This window comes from Barbus barbus, assembly GCF_936440315.1.
Source record: "Barbus barbus genome assembly, chromosome: 6".
NCBI lineage: Eukaryota > Metazoa > Chordata > Actinopteri > Cypriniformes > Cyprinidae > Barbus > Barbus barbus.
Genome location: NC_136734.1, coordinates 25333151 through 25357489, shown reverse-complemented (window position 1 = coordinate 25357489; position 24339 = coordinate 25333151). Strand labels below are relative to the sequence as shown.

Sequence of the window (24339 nt, the reverse complement as noted above, 5' to 3'; positions counted from 1 at the left end):
TCTTAGAATTGGGAGAAAGAGGAAATTAAAAAAGAACGTGGGGATTTCACAAGGGTGAGGTTACCATTTCTCTCTGTGAAACCATGTAATCGGACACATGACAGCTATTAGATGAAAGCAGGTTTTAGGTGCCTGAAAAACTACAGTGAGTGGGAGTAAGGGGCTTTCCTGTGAGTTTCTAGAACTGATGTGCCATAAGTGAATCTAATGGACATGTGAAAGAATTCTACATAAATTAACATTTAAAACTAAACTTTATTTTAGAATTCAGTTGGCTGTCTAAACAAAAGTACATTAAGTAGATTTAAAACCATCAAGTGTCACATCAATAAAAAAAATAAAAAAAATGCCGGTAATAAAACTGACTGCTTAGTCAAACAGCGGTTGCTGTCTATATAAAGGAATCTACTAAAACCACTTAGCCATATGTGCTTGATCTGGGGCAGCGGAGTTATTATGCTACTGAGGGAAGTAATGGTTGTCTGGGGACAGTGTATAAATGGGACGCAGAAGGCAAGGGTACACATCCCCCATGATCTTCAGTGAAGCAGCTGAAAACTCTTCCATTGTCAAAATCATTTTAAACACTGCTCAGAAAAGTTACATTAGTGCTGCAAAAAGCTGTGGCATCAATTGTTTGCCACATGTTTTGTTAATGCAAATTCTATTGTGGTTTAAGTGTCCAAATACTTCTTGAGGCCACTGTAAGTGGAAAGTAACTATAAAGATTTGGTGAAATTTAGTGTATTGCTCTTTCACTTTGACTAGCATAACATTGCTCTTGATCACTGTTGCTTTGAAAACAATTCTGGGCCTCAGGTTCACTGATACAAGATAACACTTTAGATTTAGTTAATCATCTTAAACTGTTCAATGGTATCTTGGCCACTGTTCAATGGTATTATTAGGTCCATAAGTCTCTAAGCCAAAGTTATTTCCTTCTGGACTCCTGAATGGAAGTGGGAAGAGCTTGGAGGTGTGCAAATAACAATATTACAAAAGAACGATTTGAGCAGCCACGAAAGACTAAAAGATAATGTGTGTCAGACACAATCACACTGCACAGATTCAATGAGATATTTAATGGATACATTCTTATAGACAGTCCTTACGCGAAGGCCATTTCACAGGGGGTCAAGAGTGTTGCATGTCAGGGCTGCTAAAGCTGTGTTGGAATAAAAATTTCCAGACTTCGTCTAAAGTGGTGCTTGGGTCATGGGTTCGATTCCTAGGGAACACACAGTAGGTATGTTTACATGCACTCATTTTTGTCAATCTGAATGAATCCAATCTGATTTCAGATTCTGAAAGTTGTTTATATGAGAATACAATTCACATTTTAAATTTACATTTGCATTACATATTCTGAACAAAACTTACTGCCTCGTACAGAACCAGAAAAATTCACTTTTGCCTTTATGACACATCTAAAAAGTAAGCTAAAATATATTTCACGAGAGCAATTTTTTTAGGCCAGTCTACTTCATTGACCAGTTTGAAACACAAGAGATTAAAATAAACAGATCATATGACTTACGTAAACATAGGCACAATGTATGTTTAAATCAGATTGAGAAGATAGTCAATTCGATTGTTTTCATGTTTATTTTGTTTTCTTTTTGATTGTATTATTTCAGATCTAAAGCATCCTTTCCAATCTGATCAAAGTTTTATTCAGATACTAAACTGAAGTGGATTTTCAATCCAGTTGAGCCATCAAGTTGATTACTAATGAAATACTTGGTTGCATGTAGACATAGCTAAAGAGAAAATTGTACAGCTTGGATAAAATCATCAGTCAAATGTATAAATGTATTTCAATCATGACAACTCTCAGAAGATTTTAGCATGGTGATATGACAATGTTAATGTATTTGGTCCTGGCGGAATAGATCTACTACGCTGCTGCTGTTGGTTATTGCTGTAGTTGTAGATTATTGTTGCTGCTGCAAGCAAGTACAGGAACTTGCTACTGCCAATGCATATGGCGATATGGTGCCGTGAGTATTTAAGACATATCGCTGCTGCTCAAATAGCATATTAAATAACCCATAGCAGATGTCCACAGGTGGAGCTGGGGAAGGTGGAGGGTTTCAGAGAAACTCTGAAAGTGTGCTGCAAGAATCTCAAGTGAATGCTAGCCAGCCATTTAAGGCAAGGGTGATATGCAGCCATATCACCCTTGCAGCCCAAGACTGGTTGCCCACTGAAGCTAAGCAGGGTTGAGCCTGGTCAGTACCTGGATGGGAGACCTCCGGTGAAAACTAGGTTGCTGTTAGAAGAGGCATTAGTGAGGCCAGCAGGGGGTGCTCACCCTGTGGTCTGTGTGGGTCCTAACGCCCCGTTATAGTGACGGGGACACTATACTGTCAAAAAGCACCGTCTTTCGGATGAGACGTTAAACCGAGGTCCTGACTCTCTGTGGTCATTACAAATCCCATGGCACTTCTCGTAAAAGAGTAGGGGTGTAACCCCGGTGTCCTGGCCAAATTCCCTCTACTGGCCTTTGTCTATCATGGCCTCCTAATAATCCCCATACACTCGATTGGCTCTATGACTCTCCTCTCCACCTGTAGCTGGTGTGTGGTGAGTGTACTGGCGCCGTTGTAGTGTGGCTGCCGTCGCATCATCCAAGTGGATGCTGCACACTGGTGGTGGTTGAGGAGAGACCCCCCCCACATGATTGTAAAGTGCTTTGGGTGTACAGCAATACACAATAAAGCGCTATATAAATGCATCATTCATTCATTCATTCATTTAAATGCAAGGTAGTAAGCTCATTGGCTGCATATGCAGCATGAACCAATCAGCTTGTGTCAAGTTATTTAACTCTCTGAATATCATCAGTTACGTTAACAAACCGTCAGCCTGCGCCATCTAGAATTTCATGACTGAAATATATATTTTGTCTTTAAAATACCTTCAGAATCACAGAGCAACTAGATCAAGTTTAGCATTGGATGATGTCAATGGCTTTACATGTACAAAACATTCTTGAACACTTTATTCATCCATTCATTGGTCCACTGACCTTCATACCATTTTCATAACACTTGTGCTCTTTGGATAAAGATGCAAATTCTTAAAGATGCACTGCGTCAGTGTTCTAGGTCATTAAAAACAAAAAGGTTGTTTGTTATTACAGTTCAAACAGGAGAAATTAATCTTAGGAGGAGCCGGGGGCTGTGGTAGCCCATCCATAAGACAGGCATAATGCAGCCAGTACAAAAGCGCTGAGCCAGTTAGTCATCAAAGCAGCCTTTCCTTGGAAGACAAACATCCTCAGAGGAAGGTCACTTGGCCCCATGTTTACGAGCAGAACAGCTTGCGTGTAGGCACTTCCCCCCCACACACAAAACCAACACTTTGTTTCACAATGTCAACGCAGTGTGAATTTAAAGCCTTCCTATTTAGTTTTTCCCATTGACACATGGTTGGTTTCTTTTATGCATCTTTGTGCTGATGCGATCTGGTACAGAGTGTGTTTGTGCCAACACTGTAACTAATACAAAAGCTTTGCTGTCAGAGACACGTAAATCTTTTTTACAAGCGGATAAGACTTTATTGTATAAAGGCTGTGGTCCTTTAAAGTGAACACTGCATTGTGACAGTAAAAAAATTGTTAATGATAAAGGGCACATGTTATCTGCTGAAAAATTTAAGAAATATAGGAAAACATAGAAAATGGTACTTTAAATACAGGCATTGGAATTTTAAAAAAAACAATTAAACAACATATGACACCTCCCTCCAAAAAAGCCAAACACCTTATGAGCATGAGAAAGACTTTCTTTGCTCACAGTGTATTAGTGTGCTAAAGCACCAGATGGTACATTTGACATTCAAGTACCTCATTCTGCCAGCATTAAATCTGAAGCAGGCACATACAAGTGGGTAGGTGATTCATACGAATATAACCTGAACCATCGCTCTTCAGCTTCCATCAAGCTTACCACAGGAATGTTCACAAGTTTACTTCAAGAATTAATGAATTCTGTCCGAAAGAAGCGAGAGTTGCTCTAGACGAGTGCTTCTCAACTGGTTTTGAATCAACTATTTTTTAACAATATATTTGTCATACAATGCAGTTGAAAAAGTTTGCTGTCAGTAATATGAATTTTAAAGAAATGAATACTTTTATTCACCAAGGACACATTTCTTCAATCAAAAGTGACAGTACAGACACTTATGTTGTTATAAATGATTTCAAATTTGTTCTTTGAGCTTATTATCCTGAAAAAAATCTGGGTTTCCATAAAAATATTTAGCAGCAAAACTTTTTTCAACATTGATAATCGTTATAAACGTTTGAGCACATAGTCAGCATATTAAAATGGTTTCTGAAGGATCATGTGACTCTGAAGACTGGCGCAATGGCTGTTGAAAATTCAACTTTGCCATCACAGGAATAAACTAAACACATTAAAAGTTATTTTAAATTGTAATAATATTTCACAATTTTACTGTTTTTACTACAACAAGATACTTAAATGTACTTATTTATAAATAAGTGACCACACAGAACACACTATCATTTATCATTAAGCAATTTGACCTACTTTTATCAAGTGATCATTTTCAACAAAACAACAATAAAAGATATGGGAACAATATTCTCTCATAAAGTTATCTTAATTATATACTATATATAGTTAGTGCATCAGAACAGACTTCTGATTTTAGGCCATGATACAGCAGTTGAGAAGCACTTTATAGGTCAAATAAGGAGCTTAATAACAAGTCCTGACTCGTTACGCAATGCATCATCGTTAGATTGACCAGCCTGGATTGCATCAGTTGGCAGTGCACCAGAGCCTGGCAGACTCCATGATAATCCTGGATTTCTCTGCACAAGCTCTGACATGTGCACTTACTACAAAAAAACAAACCTCATTAAATAAAGTATTCTCAAAACGTTTCATTATATATTTGGACATTTATGGAATTGCTAATGCTCACTGGGAATGTGATGAAATCTGCTATTAGGATTTAATCACATATTTTATACAAGTTGCTTTGTATTAGTATAGGGAAAATAGGCCTCTGCGTGATGTTGATTGTTTTTAATAAGAAATTTGCCTGTCCCAGCTGCAAGGTACGGAAGCCCATTTCTACAAAGACAAAAATGTTGAAATTATGATATCCTAAATCATAGTTCTGAGATACTAGTTAAAATTAAGACATAAAAAGTCATATCTGGTCTTTTTTATGCAAAAAAATCAGAATTTTTAATCTCATATTTATAAATTAGTATCTATTATGACTTTTTGTCATAATTACAAATTAAGAAGCCTCTTTTTCTTGTAGCAGAAGTGCGCTTCATTTTTATGTCTCAAAATAGAAATCCTCACCAACATGCAGCACATTCACACAAACACGATTCACAATACTATGAGCAATCCAGAACTGTTCAACATGAGGAAAACATCGCTAGTAAAACTAAAATATACCTAGAAAACACAGAGGTCTTATCAGTGATGCAGTGTCGTCTGAAAATGATTTCTCCTCTTTTGAAGACTCACTATTTCAAAGGGTGCATGTGGGCATAAAAGCTTTTGCTGTTGCCATAGCAATGTAGTCAGCTGCATGACATCAAATAAACGCTTTTGACGTTAGCTACTGGTGACCTAGAAAAACCTACTGAATATGAAGACCCATGGGGCATCAAAACCAATAACTCATGAAAAAAGAAATCACACACCCAAGGACCCAAGGATTAAAACAAATATGGGTATTCTTATAAAAACAAGTGTGCCATCTTGAGATTTGTCAGAGTATATTAAACGGTAACTTAATAATGTTCGTAATGTGTTTTTTAAAGATGGATAGTATCCTCTTATAATGAAATCAAAAGGTACTTCTTGTAGAGCTTGAAAAGCCCTCTCTAACTTTCCTGTCATTCAGCCTGCTGCTGAGTTTGCTCAGCTCATTATGTTGGTGATCACTACTGTATTATTCAGATGGTTCTATGATGTTCGGATGTGTTCTAAATATAAAGCTTGTCCTTAACTGGTCCACTGAATCAGACACCTCCCCCTCAAAACTCAAACACTGATTAAAATTCCAGAGCTCCAGCCCAGCTGCCCTGCCACTGTCATGGGACGTCAACCTAAATTAACAACCTCGGGCAGCTAGTCAATCATCAGTCAAATGTTCACGATACACTAATGGAAAACAACTTGTCCATCACTTCTGACGTACTTGCTATGACCATTTTGCATGTGATGCTCTTGAAAAAAAAAACTACATATACAGTATCCATACACATATACAGGGCTCGCAAAATCGCTAGCCCGACGTCCCGGGGCTATTGTGTTTTCCAGTCGGGCTACCAAAATGTATCACTGCCCTGCCCGACGGGCTACCTTAAATACAGGGCTCCCACGCAGTGTTCCCTCTAAGCTGAGCGCGACCGCGCTCTTCTTCCACCGCGGCCGCGCAGAAGAAATGTGCCTCGCGCGCACACAAATGAGTTGGGAAGCCATTTGATTGAATGCCGCAGTAAAAGGGAAAGAATAGCAATGCTCGGGCAAACCGAGTTAGAACCGGTTTCATAGAAAGAGAACGATGTGCACCAAAAGAGTCGCTGTAGAAACTGAATACTTCAATGGTTGAAGTGCGCTCAACACGAGAGACAACGCAAACGCAATGACATGTGAAATAAAACGTCCTCATGTATTAAAGAAGAGTGGCTTGATTAAGTGCTGGAAATAACGGAGGATGGGTAACAAAACTCTGAAACATGTACAGTCACACACAAGAGTATTGTACAAACTGTACTTCATAACGATGTTTAGACAGCTATAGAAGAATTCATATGTTCACTTTTTTTATATATTTAACTTACAGATCTTTGACTTTGAGTCTCTTGCTCATCAAGGCTGTATTCATTTAAAAAAAAAAAAAAAAAAAAACAGTGATATAGTGAAATATTATTGCAATTTCTAATATTGGTTTCCTATTTTAATACCTATACTTTAAAATAGTATTTATTCATGTGATCAAAGCTGTATTTTCAGCATCATTACGCCAGCAGTGTCCCATGATCCTTCAGAAATCATTATAATATGCGGATTTATTATCAGTGTTGAAACTGTTGTGCTGCTTCATATTTTTTTGGAAACTGTGTTACTTTTTTCTTTGATTCTTTGATTAATAAAAAGTTTAAAAGAAAAGCATTTATTCAAAATAGAAATATTTTCTAACAATGGAAGTCTTTACTATCAATTTATCCATTTAACACATCCTTGCTGAATAAAGTTTATTTAACTTTCTTTAAACTTTTTTAAAGTATCTTTAAAAAAGAAAGAAAAATAATTCTGACCCCAAACTTTTGAATAGTTTATATTGTAACACAAAATCTCCATTTTGACTAAACGCTGTTCTTTTTTTTTTTTTTTTTTTTTTAAATATCACAGGTCCCAAAAAATACAGTATAAAAAATAAAATAAAATAAAAAAGCAGTGCAACTGTTTCCAACATTGATTAAAAATCAGCATATTAGAATGATTTCTAAAGGATCGTGCGACTCTGAAAATACTGCTTTGCTTCACAGGAATTAATACAATTTTAAAGTATATTAAAATAGAAAACATTTATTTTAAATTGCAATAATATTTCACAATATTATTTTATGAAATAATATTCAGTATTTTTTTTGTCAAATAGATACAGCCTTGATGAGCATAAAAAACGTCTTTAAAAAACTTTATTGATCCAAACTTTTGAACTGCAGTGTATTGTACAGTAAAAATGTTTTCTCAGGTAACCTAAAATGTATATAATTTAGTTACATCAAGGGTCAAATCAAATATAAATAGCACATTAAAGTTCTGGTATAAAGAATGCTTTTGCTCAGGTGCCAGAAGTGTCCGCCCAATAGAGAAAAGTTTTGCTCAGCAAGAAGAAAAATTAGAGGGAACATTGCTCCCACGGGTCCTTAAATTTGATACAACTAAACTGAAGAGTTTTTAAGGCCTTATATCATTTAACGTATTTAAAACTGTCTATGAAATATTTTTTCAAATTGCCTTAAATAGACTTTTAAGAATTCTGCAGATACCTTGTAAATAGTCAAATAAAACTCTTTCCTTGATATTCGTTGATATTTGTGTATTGAAAATGTTTTTGATTGACATTTATGGTCTTTATTTTATTTGGGCTAGTTAAATTAATTTTCGGGCTACCAAAATCTGAAGAGTACCTGCCCGAAGGGCTACCAGAGATTTAGAAATTTTGCGAGCCCTGAGATATATAGATATATATACAAACATACATACAATATTTACAGCACACTTAAAAAAAAGTATTTAAAAAGTGCTCGTTTAGACCATCACTTGTTTCCTGAATAAATCAGTGTTTTGTACAAATGTAACTGTTGTAATTTAATAAAGCTCACTGCTTAAATCATCTTGTTTATAATATATCACTGAGCCAAAATTACTGCAGCCACATAAGGTGAATATAAGGTCACCATAAAATACAAGGCCAAAGACAATCAATCATTCTAAAGCCCTTTTTTCTTTTTTCTTTTTTACAAACCTCCAATGATCTGCCTTCATCCCTTTACCAAACAGATCATGCGTTACAGCAGAGAAGGTGGATGAGAGATCGGACTAATATAAGTTTGCAGAGAACAAAAGCACTGCAAAAAAAATCAATTTGGCTTTGGCACATTGTAATTGCATTAATCCTTAAAGCTCATCTCATTGGAGTTAAGTCTCTGCACTGATCTCATGTGTCGACTGGCTCTGGTGCACAGTCCTGTGGAGAAAGCCATTGTTCGACACGCATACGTTAGCATAATATTAGGCCTTGATCCTCCTGTGTGTCTGTGGGCAAGCTGGATTCTCCTAGGTTTCATTAGGCAGAGGAAGCATGCATGCTGCCCAAAACTGTACTGAATACAATATGATCTCCAACTGTTAGTATCTTCAGGACTGAGAGGGAGAGCAACTGTTAGCTTGCTGCATGGCCCTGCACAGCTAAACATAAACCTAAATCAATATCAGCCAATTGAATATACTGGTTTGCAGTACTTAATAAATTGAGCTTTTAATAAATTAAATTCATCAAAAATAGATTATATGAAAATGCAGGCAAATTTTGAATAAATTAATAAAATGCAGTTTTAAATACCACACTAAAATGGTGCAAATGTTCCCCTCTTCATTTGCTTCCCGTACTACTCCTGGCCTTCACCATACACAAATGACAGATCAGTAAAGAACATCACAACCCATCATAGGGCAAGGAAGTGGCAACATGACAAACTGTTAAGACAAATTGATTATTTGTGCTACATTAAAGATGTAGCTGTCTCTTTCCACATGCACTTGACCCTATAAGTAACTGAATAAGTCATTTGCTACTTGGCAAGCTTTGCCTTCTTCCTTATTCTGTATAAACACTTATCTAAAGTGGTTAATTCGTCAAAAGGACCATTTAATTACCTCTGTTGAAAATATTCAGGCATTATATATTGAAACCGGCTGACTAACAATAAAGGAAATGGGCAACTAGAGCAAAAATATTTTCAAACACAATCTCAGGGTTTACAGAAATAAGTATTAATGTAAATGGAAAGCTACATTATCAGTGACAGCAAAACAGCAGTTTTTTTTTTTTTTGCAATGTCCAGTTGCTAATTGACGAACTGAAAATATAAGAATCAAACACACAGAGGAATGTGTCAATGTGTCTAAACCACATTTTATCCAGTACATCTTTACTTCTTCATACAGTCAGAGTAAAGGGAATATGATTTGCTTACTGCATTGTGATCCCCCAGCGGTTTTTCAATCAGTGTCCCAAATATGGTGGGCTACAAAAAAAGAAGAAATGAATCAATCAATCGAGGAACACAAAAGTTGACACAAAGTTCATGAGTAAAGTGTAACAAGTTTAAGTTTCCTTCTACATTAAACAAGGATGTATAAATATCACATGTTGTTGTCATGATCACAGGAAATTCAGACCGCTGACAGATAAGTTAAGAGTCATTAGACAAAGTTAGTTACTGCAAACTCAAGTTACATAAGAGTTCAAACTGCACCCAGACCCATAACATAACATTAGAAAAGCTTTGCAAACAGAACACGACACAATCACACCATTCACATCCTCTTATTTATTTAAAATTTTCAGGATATTAAGGCTTAAAGATTGTTGACAATTGCATCACTGCTCGCCTTTAACGGAGCTTTGCATAATGATTTATTAATCATATTTTGCATACCACATGAGTATTTTTACTGCACAGCCAATATGCATCCGAACAATATTATGGACACTGTTCTAGAATCCATATCATTTCCCATGCTTCGTTGAAAGTGTCATTATATTCACACTTGACAAAGTGACATGGATTGTGCTAAAACTGGGAAGAGAGATGCTGACCATTCAATGTGTGAATGCTTTGTTTTATCAGCTTTATTGAACCATTCTATAATTAAGCAATCATTATGCCCAACATCATCCTACAAGAGACTGATTTATTAGCTTTACTGATCTCAGTGTTACTGCAGTGGAGTTATTTTCCGCAGTACAACATGTTTCCTGAGGCTGTTGTCCAGAACACAGGACACTTCAAGTCTAACAACCCCGGTGATATTTAATGACCGTGGCTAAGGAATAATGACCATAATAAAAGAGCGGAATTCATTATTTGTGTGAGCAGGTGTCCATGTCAAGATTAATGAAAAATGTGTGACTGTAATATAGACATAGAAGAAAGAGGAGCTCGTTTGGCTAATTAAAGTCTAGACCTTCAAATAACAAATGAGACATGGCAGAAAGCATCTCGCTCTGCAAGTCCATCGGTCAGTGATCCAAAGCAATTAACAAAACAACAGTGCTACATTATAGCACCGGCAGAGAATGAGAAAATGACAGAATAGGAAGCAAAGCAAGTCATGCATGTAATTAAAACCATTCCATTAATACAACGGCTGCAATCGTAATGGGCTACACTAACAATCCTTCTTCCCCTGTAAAACTACTTGAGTTGCTAGTCCTGTCTTGCATTTATCATAGTTGGCTGTGTCAGAAATGTAATCCATGTTGACGTAATCAGAAGGATGTTAGGAGTTTGGCACAGCTGGAAAGAATGTGATCTCGTATAATCTGAGGGCTGGATCATTCATCGACCTATTAATTATAATCTGTTTACAGTTCCACAGATTTTAAGACCATGTTATTTAATACCGGTTTTAATACCATGTTGTCTAGCTCAGTATGAATAGTAACGCTTTACAACAACGTTAATATTAGTTCATTCAACAGCTATACTGTAAAAATATTTACGGTAAAATACCGGCAGCTGTGGTTGCCAGAACTTGACTGTAAACAAAATATTAACATTTTAGGTTTTACAGACTTAAATTAAATTCACAAATAAAGTTATTTCATTAACTGATGTAATGTTAATATACCAACATATGGAAGTATTAATATCCATTTTGAACCATTGTAATACATTGTGTTTGCTTCAACAACTGTCAAGCATGTCCAGGGCTGCTCCAAAGCAAGATTCAAGTTTTCCGGTAATCTTCATAATCTTCAACCATGCAAACAACACGGTCTGAAGGGCAGAACAGGAACCCGCCATCCTCAGGTGCCAGGAACCAGACATTTCACACACAGTTTGCTCACTGGAACATCAGTTCCTGGCACTGAAGGAGCCAAACCGTGTCTACTGATGTTTCTGCTTTAATGGAAACACTGGGGGAATCCATGCTGCTGCCACAGGTGCACCAGAACCCTCTAATCACACAGATGATTGCCTCTTCTGTCACACTGACATCTGTGTGAAAAACAGATGCTCACCTACATGTTATCGCAGGAAATTGCATTCCCTATAATTCAAGAATCAACTATTAACTCTGCAAATACAGTGACAAACAAGACAAGCATAATGAAATCATCCTCCTTCCATAAATTATTGATTGACTGCTATTGTGAGCAAACTTGGTGAGCTCGAGTAAAATTTACTTTGTGAACGGAACTAGCTGTAGGGTAAAGGGTCAAAGAGAGATTTCACAAATGAATGGATCTCCAGTTTATTTCAGATTTAGACTTTAGACAGACAGGTCTGAATCAATCCTCAGCATTGACTTATAAATCTCTGTCAGACAGCAGACAGTTGAAGAATGTCTGGCAGGTCTGAAAGTTGTCGATTAGTCATCCTGAAGTGTTGTGTCTCTTTTGGGATTCGTTCGTCAATTTACAATGCAGTCGTTTCTGAAACCATGTGAACAAAATCAAAATCAACATTTATAATTTTACAAAAGATTTCTATTTTACATAAACACTGTTCTTTTTAACTTTGTATTCAAAGAATTCTATTTTTTTTTTTTTTTAATGTATACATCCACAAAATATTGAGCAGCACAACCATTTTCAACAATGATAATTATAAAATTTGAGCACCAAAATCAGCATATCAGAATAATTTCTGGATAATTATGTGACACTGAAGACTGGAGTAATGGCTGTTGAAAATTCCGAAATAAATTACTTTAAAATACTGTATATTAAACAGTTATATTTAAACAGTAATAATTTCAGAATATTACTGTTTTTACTGTATTTTTCATCAAATAGTCAAACAGACTTCAAATAGGCCTTTTAAAACATTTCAAAAAACAATTTTGTATACTCGCTTATCTTGGTAACTATGCTATCAAACACTTTTAGGTTGTATAAAATAATCATGGGATCATTTGACAGTGTTGTCAGCAACAAAACATACAATTTGTGGGCGTCCTGCAAGATACAAGAACTACAGACTTACAATAAGCACATGAGATAATGTGACTCCCACTACAAGTTACACCTACTATCAACCAAAGGTAAAATAAATATATAAGATTAATGAAATATGTTTGCATAATCAAATTTTGCTGTCATCTCAGTAACTTCAAACCTTGAAATGAAAATGACAGTGTGGCCTATTCTAGAGAGCAGTGTTTCTAAAGTAAAAGTAGTAAGCACAGGAGACTCAGCTGCTTATTGTAACTCAGTATTACCCAGTGTATGATAACGTCAGCCCTGTTTATGTTGGGTCAAAAGTAAGCTTAAACTCACATTTAAGTGGCGAGCAGCTGCTCTTGAAAACACCAAGGGGTGTTTGTGCCTGTGTGTGAATGAGTGAGTGCTTCAGCATCTTAGATAGTACCCAACGTTCTTCTAATGCAAACGTCAACCAAATTTGCAAAGAAAAACTAAAAAAAAAAAAAAATCATAGTTCTGGAATCCCTCCTCAGAAGACATATCTTTTATAAGCATAAAAATCTTCTCAGTTCTATCTAAGACCCAGAACATAACTTATTAACACATGCATGTTCAACGTCAAAGTCAGCTTTACTGTCATTTTTAACAAACTACAGAGGAAAAAGAAATGTGGTTCCTTCAGGAAATTGCAGTGCAGACATGACACAATTATTACCCAAGTATCACAGCAAACAAACATGAAATATAGACAAGTACTAAGTAACAGTGCTAGACAGGAAACAATAGACGAAAGCATAGCTGAATAATGGATATGTATATATTCTATTTGAAAGAAATTCAAATAGAAAAGTTATTTTAAATTGTAATATATGATTTAAACCAATTGTAATGTACGATTTAAACCAGTACCAAATACTAACCCAAACTTTTCGACAGGTGAAATATAATTATTACTTTTATTAAGGATATTTTATTGCCTACTAGTAAAGGCATACATGTCAGATTGATTAGAATCAATAGGTTTCTCAATACATTACTGACAATAAAATAGAATATATAATAACATATTATATGGATAAATCAGTCTTTTCTTGCCAGTCAATGCACTCGCCTGTGAGTAAAATATTAAGATTATAATTAGTGATTCCAAAGCCAGTCAAACTCATACTGTATGTGACCCTTGACCACAAAACCAGTCATAAGGGTCAATCTTTTGAAATTGATATTTATACATCTGAATACATAAGCTTTCCATTGATGTACAGTATGGTTTGTTAGGATAAGAAAATATTTGGCCGAGATACAACTATTTGAAAATCTGGAATCTGAGGGTGCAGAAAATCTAAATATTGAGAAAAATCACCTTTAAAGTTGTCCAAATTAAGTTCTTAGCAATGTATATTACTAATCAAAAATTAAGTTATATATTTTATATATTTTATAAATATCTTCATGGAACGTGATCTTTACTTAATATTAATAACTTAATCATTTACTTAATACAATGTTGGCTACTGCTACAAATATACTGTACCTGTGCTACTTATGACTGGTTTTGTGGTCCAGGGTCACGTATAATGTGTATCCACCTTATTTTTCAATGAGGAAGTAAGCCGTTTTCTGTGAATGTGTAAGGCTGCCAGTTCATTAGCTGTCGTAGGAAAACAGCGAGAAGAACAACAAACTGGAGTAAACGGTAAAACTGTTTGCACTACAAACCATTGTGTTTGTCATTAAAATAATGCATTAAAATAATATGGTAAGACACACCAGTTTGCAATATCAAGCAGCAAAATAAGCTGTTTTGTACAGCTAAAAATAGCTGGAAACGGATGACACCGGAAGCCTCGCACATAAAATTTACAAATGGCCGTGTCCGCTCTTACAGAAAAAATAAGGTGGATTGGGCAGACAGTTTCATTCTGGCATTGATTCTTAGACAGGTCAGTTTCCACAGGTTGCTGTAGCTAATCTTAGCTATGGCTGCATAGCAGACAACAAACGGAGGCCAGCAGGAGCTCAGTGCAAGCCTCAATCAACTGGAGTAGAGTCTTGGCAGAGATCTGTGCGTGAAACACAACAACTGCATGCGGTGGCATAATGAGGGTCCGTTAAATCCTCATCACCTCGTGACATGGAGAAAAAAAATCAATACATTTCCACTTTTATAGCATTTCCCCGTAGCACGTTTGTGCAGAGTGCAGGCCTGATTTATGCAGCACAGCAGACATGCTAAAGTTTTTAGGCCAATCAAAGTTCCAACGACAGGTCAATGCAGTTATTACACATTTAGCAACCTTTGGTAGTGATGTATTGCTTTTGTCCATGCTGTCAAAGATGCTACAGCTAGCATATAACTAGTGCACCACTATAGTTCCCCTTATGTGCCTGCTGACCTCTTTATTAGTTGAGTGTAATGTGTCATAATTTAGATGTGAATGAGCCACATCTGGTGTGACCTATAGATAAACCACTTACACTGTATAATAATATAAAGAGATTTGATCAATCAAATCACAAAGCATTTGTTTCATCCCTTCATCCTCTCATCTGCAAATCCTGAATCTTTTCAAAACTACAAATGCTTTAAGTTGCAACACCAGTATATAAATAATTAAAAGCTGAGTATTTTTTTTACAAAAATAGAAGTAACAAAACAAACTAAACAATTGTTTTGTTTTGGTTTAATACATGCATAACTTTTTGTAGCATTTGGACCAATCAGACAACACGATTTTTCATTTGATTTAACAAATCAAATAGTTATTAGATTAACAAATAAATCACAGACCCCTCACCCAATACACATACTGGGTGCCCGTATGTCTGTGAATGACTCCAGGCCCCCGCTTCCATGGCAACCAATCTGATAACACTAGTTTTATTGCTCAAAGGAATGCGGGCAGAGCAACACTCACTTCATTTCCCCTTAGGAAAGAGACATCATGTAATAAAAATTTACTCTTCTCTAATTAATTCATAGAAAAACCTTTCTTTGAATGAACACACATATCTTCAGGTCATTGTGTATATTATTACTGTTCTTGTATATGATCTTGTGTATTGGATACGGTTTTATGCATGCTTATGATAGATCACTAGTTAATATCACCTCACTTATACCATGTTTGGTCTCTATCAATTCGTCTTCTGTGAATGTTACATGTTGATATATGCAACATATTAGTGTCCTAATAATCTTTAGTAGTTTGTGCATTAACCCCAGGCGAATTACCTATGCAAATTACCATGTTCAGAAACCATGTTTTTCTCTCCAAAAGTTCAAGACACCATTGGCTCTTTGACAACCCAGAGGTGTGACCTCTATATCAGATAAAGCTCTCACATCAGTGACCCGGCCTGCCAGTCTGCGGATATTTTAGATTCTGAGAAGATGAGGATGTGAGCCAGAAATCTTCTGGATCCTTAAGTTCTGTGCCAGGCCTTGAGGCATTGACTTTCCACTCAACCAAGGATCCTCGGACCTCAGCAGATCTTTCTTAGCTCTTTTTCAATTTCTACCTGGGAAGAAACTCACAATCACCATCGAGTCAGGATATCTTTGGAATTCATCACTCTTCAACCCGGAAGAACGGGATCGCGAGTCCAAAACCTTGAAACCATCAAGACTTTCATCCGAGACTGCATCTGGACACTCGTCAACGACAAAGGCAATGCAAGTATCGCACATTTAACTAAACGAAACAGAGGTTTAGTATAAGCAATAGACCCCGTTATAAACGGCACTGATGTTTTTACTCAGGTGGTTAACTGACTCTTTTCAAAGCTTCATTCTCTGGTTACCTGATGGATTCATCCATCAACTCTCATTTGCCCTTCCCCCATGTATGAGTGATTGTTATGTTTGTTTGTTAGACTAGTTTGTGTTAGTGTTTTGTTTATAAAACTCTTGTGCACAAATTACATGAGTTTCTGATTCTGCCTTGCAAATTAATGTCCCTTTACGATTTTTGATCCTTACTACATGCTCTAATGCATTAATACTTAGGAAAGCATTTTCTGTGGCCACGAAAATATCCTTTCTTAGAGTTGACATGAACTTACACTGAATGTTCGCTGGACGAACAGATTAGATGATGGCAATTTAATTCTGCTACAGTTAGTGCTGGCAGCTGATATAAATAATTGTAATTAATCCTAATTAATTGTAATTATTTATATACAATTCCCTTTTGAGCTAATTTGCTACATTTTTGACATTCCTTAAAAATGCAGTTTTACTCTGCATAATGTGCATATTATAGGCATGGTAATAAAAATGTGCCATTTACTAATCATTTTATGAATCTCACTGAATTAAGCACTCACACCAAGCAGCCATTTAGCTAACAATATAAAGAAAGTCCAAAAACAGAAAAAAAGAACAGCTTCTTGCTGAATCTTTGTGCTAAGTCTTTTATAGCAGATATGGATGAACAAGAGAAAGGAACTTACATAGAATCAGTGTCTTTGGCCCACTAAAAGGTTTGCTTGCATAAACGTACTTCCCAATTATGTTATTCTGTTAGTGGTTTGAATATTATGTTAAAGTAGGTGCTATTAGCATTTACCAATTAAATGTATTGCAATCATATGTTGGTTATAATGGAAACAGGCCACTGTAGCCCTCCAGATGTTTGGACATTCTAGACAAAGTGAGGATTTGGACAATAGCAGCAGAATCCTGTTTGCAATTGCAATACAATAAATCCAGTATGACAGAAAAGCTGGGTGTCAGTAAGATTTTTTAAAAAGAAATTACCACTTTTATTCAGCAAGGATGCATTAAATTGATCAAAAGTTTGCAATGTTTTCATCCTAATTGTTTGTCGCTTAAAATGTAAAGTCATCACAAAGCAAGGATTTACGCTAATATTGTCAAACCCCACTTTGCCTAGGGAGTTTCCAAACATTTGTGGTGTTTTTTTTCATGGTCCTGTCAAAGTATAAAATATGCACGTGTTTAAATAAAAGCTCCTTTTTGCCTTGATTAGTGAGGAATATGTTTTGATCAAACAGGCATAAAGCAGTCACGCTAATCCTCCACTGGCAAAAAGGTTGAACTCATAAAGGAGAGGGTGCAATGAAAAACACAAGCCCAGTCCAAGGAGCCTTGTGTGTCAAAGAGACCACACAGTGAAACAAGACCCCCTCAATGCTAGTCTCACACACCAGAATAATTTTTTTTCTTAAGTAATTTAAGTTTCAAGGCAGATTTCACACGTCTAATTGTAGTTATCACTGCATAATGCCCCTTTATGTAACTTTTTAATGAAGTTATTACAGTTTGGCCCTGTAAGCCGTGTAAAAGTCAGGCGAGCCTCATCAAAAACTTTTGCAACACGATCCATCCGCCACATTCCCATCAACTCTTTCTTTCTGAACTCAGCTGCTCACCTCAAAAAAAAAGAAAAAAAACTGGCATCAAATGCATAGTATCAAAGAGTCAGATAAACCCAGTCGACCCTGGCTGCGGTTGAGCCTGGGCACGGCTGCCTTGAGAACAAGTGGAGCACATGCTGACAGAAAGAGAATCTGAATTTGGGAAGATGAAAGTCATGTTTAAGCATTCCTAGACGCTCTCTTAAAAAGGACCGTGACTGTGTATGCGTGTGAGGATCAAAGCCTCGCCTCCAGTGCCGGGCTGATGGTGAAGTGTGTGAGGGCCACCGAGGTCCCTGTGTGAATGGGGACAGGGAAGAGCTCTGGGCTTTGATGGAGAGCTTGTGCCTGATCCCCCATCACTGCTGCATTGTCTGAAGGGCAGGGACAGTGGATCAAGCAACAAGCTCGCTATATGAAGTGCACTGGTGTTCGTGCTGTTCACAGGTGTAAAAAAAAAGACTTTCTTCAACTCTTCAGTAGACAGGTGATGTCATGAGACTGAGTGAAGTGACAAATGATTAGATGTTGCTTTTTATACAAACAAATGGTCTTTGCACACAAAAAGTATTCTCATAGCCTCATAACATTATGGTTGATCCACTGATGTCACATGGACTATTTTAACGATGTCCTTACTACCTTTCTGGGCCTTTAACGTGTCAGTTGCGTTGCTGTCTATGCAGGGTCAAAGCTCTCATATTTCATCAAAAATATCTTAATTTGTGTTCCAAAGAAGAACAAAGGTCTTACAGGTTTGGAATGACATAGAATTAAAATTTTTGGGTGAACTATTCCTTTAAATACTCATATCCTAGTATAAATGGATAATTTACCCAAGAATGTAAATCATTTACTCACCCTCATGTTGTTCCAAAACAATTAGACTTGTGTTTATCTTCAGAGCACAAATGAAGATATATTTAATGTTCTCTCAGTTTTTGTCCATCCACTGAAACTCTAAGTAATGAAGATCTTATGGGTTTGTAATGATATGAGGGCGAGTAAATGATCACAGCAATTTTTATTTTTTAATATGCAAATACAACTACAAATCAGTCACTCATAGCTCGATTTCTCAGAAGAGGGTATTTTTGTGGCTCTGTGATACTTTCGAAACTATTTTTACATTTATGCACACAGGAAAAAAGTACTCACAAAATTTCCTTCAGATATATACTTTGTACCAACATCAATATTTTTCTTCCGCTCATTCCAATAAGCTGATGAATTATTACTGTTGAGTGTGTTGTTTCAGTTTGTTCTAAACTTTATTGTAAATTGTTTGAACAAATTGTCTGAACAACATGTATTCGGGATAACTGTCGGATAAAAATTTTATTATAAAATTATTTATTGCCAATATTAGTATTTTATCCATTTGAAATCATACCCTGTAGCTTTAAGCTCAGTTTTATTTTTTTGTTCTAAGTAGTATTCAGGTGTGCAATATGGTATTTATAAATATGTGCTTGATGTATTTTAGGTCTGACTGTCAAAAAACAGAGGTGGGACAATATCAATGATGCCTCCTGCCTCAGGGTAACTTTCTATTCATGACACAGAGGAGAGATTCAGAACATACCCGTTGTTTGGTGACATGCCTCAGTCCGATGTGTGGCTGACTCCTGCACTGTGGAGGGAAGAAAAGAGAATTTATTGCTCTAGCACACACAAAAACACATTTCTACAGCTTGAAAAGACTTTGATTTTTGTTTTCTCACTCCGTAAAAATGCTTCAGAAAACAATGAATATAATCTGGACTGAAATTTGTAGAAGTACAGTATTATAAACCGCATGACCGTTGTGAATACGAATCAAAGATGGCAACCACACAAAGGTCATCACAGAAAACACTGCAAAATTTGACAGCAAATTTTATTCCTATAGAGTTGTATTCAAAAGACACACTCTCAGAAATAAATACAAAAGCTTCCAATGGGACAGTACCCTTTCAAAAGGTACTAGACCCTTCTCTGAATTAGGAGATAATTTAGTTCCTCCAAACAGAGTTCCTAGAACCAAATATGTTCCAAGATCCTGCTACACGAACAATTCAAAAAGCAGAAACTCCCTACACCAATATTTCTAGGAATTATGAAAAGGTTCCTCTGGTGTGAAAGCCCCTAATATGTACCCTTTAGGTACTATTATGCACACTTTAGGTACAAAGGTGTACCTTTTGTCACTGCTGCCCCAGTGACAGCTTTTGTACTCTTTGTTTCTGAGAGTGCAGAATACAGCGTGAGTTCTTGTAAAATAATTTGTTAATATTCAAATTGGGTCAGTAAGTGAGTTTAAAAACTCAACCATCAACTCACCATATTCATCTAAAAGTAGCATAACTGAATATAATCATTAGGGCAAAAAAAAAATAAAAAATGCTATAATTTTGAGGGAAATGATTTGAGTCCTAATGTTAAAATTGCAATAGATATACATTCTTAAGAGTCATGGGAGCTTTTTTTTGTTGTTGTTTGCAAGTATGTTGAGCTTTTTGAAACCTGTGCGTCACATTTCAAATGTGACGTGTGAAAGCAAACAAGCTTGGATTTTTTTTCCAAAGAGGAGGCTCATAAACAGTCTGCAGTTGAGTCTGCACTTCACCAGCTGCATAAACACCTTAACTGACTAGAATCACGATGCCTCCTCACAAAACCAAAAATTACTCCTCGTACACTCACACACACACACACACAAACCACTACACCACTCAGACTACCTCAAATTCATGTCTAAAGATTTAAACACCGACCTGAACCAAAGCCCACTGCTCCCTTTATTGGTGAGTAAAGCAATTACCTGAGAAACAGGTGACGGCTGAGTTGATTTTTCCACTGTGAATTCATTCAACTGATGCAGACATAACACAGGGCCTTGGGAAACAACACCTGCTCCAACCCATCAAAGATGGTGGACCTTTCCATAAGAGTGAAGTGAAGTGACATACTGAATTGAAGTGAAATACTGCCAAGTATGGTGACCCATACTCTGAATTTGTGCTCTGCATTTAACCCATCCAACGTGCACACACACAGCAATGAACACACACCCGGAGCAGTGGGCAGCCATTTATGCTGCGGCGCCCGGGGAGCAGTTGGGGGTTCGGTGCCTTGCTCAAGGGCACCTCAGTCGTGGTATTGAGGGTGGAGAGAGTGCTGGACATTCACTCCCCCCCCACCTACAATCCCTGCCGGCCCAAGACTCGAACCCACAACCTTTGGATTACGAGTCCGACTCTCTAACCATTAGGCCACGACTTCCCCAGAGCTGAACCTTATTTACCTAATAGGCTAATTTAAAATGCAAAATAAGCCATTAGGGTCCAAATCAATTATACAATAGAACAGAAAAATGTTGCCATGTAAATTCATCAGTAAACTCGATATCTGAGAGTGAGACCCATGCACAAATCATAAGAGAGGATAGACAATTGCTAACAGAAGCCACGTCACATAAGAGTTCTTCATTATGAGGGAGACCGGTTGCCTAGTTACCACAGCAGCCTGCTACGTGCTTGTTCTTGGGCTGGTCTACAGAATCTCTGTCACGCTCCATTGTGACTGCTGCCTGCGAGGCCAAACACCTCCTTTAGGTAACGCATGTGTGTGTGTGTGGGAGAGCGCTCTCCAGGTCTTTGGCTAACGTGGGTGATTACATGCAAAAGGGTTCAGGAGACTGATATCTTCATGCAGGGAAACAAAAAAGTACAAATATTTTAAATTATATTTCACAATATTTAAAAGAAAAGAAGTCAAAACGCTCACATGTACCTTAGTAAAAAACTAAAATACGTTTATTTCATATTAAGTATAGTTCAAATCCATGAACATTTACTTGCATATCCCTTATGACTTACTGATATAAAAATTATAATTAAAATTTATTTGGAGTACTGTTTGTGCACAATGCACATTTCTTAATATTAAGCCTAAAATGTGTTTTGTTGCCATTATTGATGAGGATTGTATGATTTTTTAATAATATCGCTCTTTAAATGCAAGATATTTAAAGTGTACCTGAAGTATACTTGCAATAGTTCCACTTTAGCAAGATCAAATATACTTCAGTATATCTTTAGTTAGACTACTTGCGCACAGTTTAAGTGCATTAAGTACAAAATTAGTTGTGCCAATTTAGCAGACTTTAAGGATACCAGTTTAGTATACCATGTGACCCTGGACCACAAAACCAGTCATAAGGGTCATTTTTTATTAATAAATAAGCTTTCCATTCATGTTTAGTTTGTTATATGACAATATTTGGCTGAGATACAAATATCAACTACAACTTTGAAAATCTGGAATCTGAGGGTGCAAAAAAAATCTAAATATTGAGAAAATCACCTTTAAAGTTGTCCAAATGAAGTTCTTAGCAATGCATATTACTAATCAAAAATTAAGTTCTGATATATTTACGGTAGGAAATTTTCTAAATATCTTCATGGAACATGATCTTTACTTAATATCCTAATGATTTTTGGCATAAAAGAAAAATCGATCATTTTGACCCATACAATGTATTGTTGGCTATTGCTACAAATATACCTGTGCTACTTATGACTGGTTTTGTGGTCCAGGGTCACAAATATGTAAATGTATTTGTAGTATACTTGTATTTCAAATTAATTTTAGTCCATTTATTTTTCACCAGGGTAGCTCTGACTAAATCAACTAATACAGCATAAGGCAGCAGATTTTCTGATAGAGCATTGATCTTACATTTCTGGTTAAAAGGAAATAAAAAGTGGTGGTGAATCTAGAACAGCCACACAACAAATATCCAAAGTGTGTCATTTGTAGTCTTATTTGTAGCTTAATTTGTAACTAGCAACAGCAGAAAAAGGCCCTGCATTTAAAAGACGTGTAATAGACATGAAAACTGAATCCTTTAGTCTTACTAAACTATTCATTAATTGACGTGAATGCTCAATTTGTCAATATTTATAATAATAAATAGCATTTTTTTGTATCTGATGGTGCAGATCCAATAGGATAGAAAACATTAGATTTGAATGTAAATGTAATAGAAGACAAATGGAAGGCTGTATATAAGTCTTCAGCTAATGTTTTTAACATTTTCATTAAACAAGTGCGGTTGGAAGGGTATGCTGACATCATTAACCCATTTAATGCCACATGCCAAAAAAAAACGTACCCCAGACTGAGAAGATAGTGAAATCATTTACATGCAAGACACAAATGTCAAGGACGTCAAGGATCAAATGGCCACATATGAGCAGAATATCATTACAGTAAATGGCAAAGAAACCCAATGAAGTGCTGTAATTAATGCAATCAAATTCTCTTTATCATCAAATGCAGCATGACCATTAGTTCAATGGTTGTTACTCAAGACAATGAATGCAGCTAATTTAAAATGTAAAAATTAATTCTGGAGCACAGTGTTAATTATACAGAATCATAGCATTATTTTGATGTACACAGCCAAGTGGACTATAATAGCTACAGATAGAGTTATTCATCTCAATGGCAGTTTCTCACTAGTACAAGACCACCCAAAAAGGAGGAGATTGGCCAACTTTAATTTAGATCCAGATTGAATCATTACAGTAGGCTAACTGGGTCATGCCAACCAAACCTTGAACCTTTTAGACCAGCAGCCATCACTCCAGTCTTTAGTGTCACATATAACTTCAGAAATCATTCAAATATGCTGAATGATGTTCAAGAAATATTTCGGATTATCAATGTTGAAAACAATTCTGCATAATATAATTGTGGTAACTGTGATACATTTATTCAGGATTTTTTTAAGGAATTAAAAAAAAGATTTTTAGAACAGCATTTATTTAAAATAATAAAATTTTGTAATAAAATGTCTTTCCTGTAACTTTTGATTAATTTAATCGCTCAATTTAACTATTCATATCTATAAAACAAAAATCACAAACTTTTGAATGGTAGTGCGTATATGCCTTATTTGGAAGTTTATATAAAGAGTAAAACTGTTGATAATAATGGTTTCATAGCAACAACTGCTTTGGAGACACTTGTAGACAATCAAATACCAAAGTGTTTCTTCACCAGGGTCAAAGAGAGCTATGCAGAGTATTTCAGAGCACTGTCGGAATTTGCTGAATTAATATAAATATTTTCTTAAAAGCTGTTCAACTATCTAAACATGAGGTATATTACCACATTATCATGCACCATCTCTTTTTGCTCCCTTCTTTTCGAAGCAGATGAGCACCAGCGCTTACA

The 24339-nt window shown here is 36.2% G+C and overlaps 1 protein-coding gene across 1 annotated transcript in view; it reads right to left on the bottom strand.

Moving 5' to 3' along the window:
* The window catches only part of LOC306870798 (ras-GEF domain-containing family member 1B-A-like), a 68216-nt gene that overhangs the window by 36005 nt on the left and 7872 nt on the right, over positions 1-24339 (bottom strand). The window contains exons 2-3 of the mRNA XM_079418215.1: positions 19700-19747; positions 9773-9823 (exon numbers count right to left, since the gene is read on the bottom strand). Coding sequence (XP_079274341.1) covers positions 9773-9823; positions 19700-19747 — 99 coding nt within the window. The remainder of the gene's footprint in view (positions 1-9772; positions 9824-19699; positions 19748-24339) is intronic.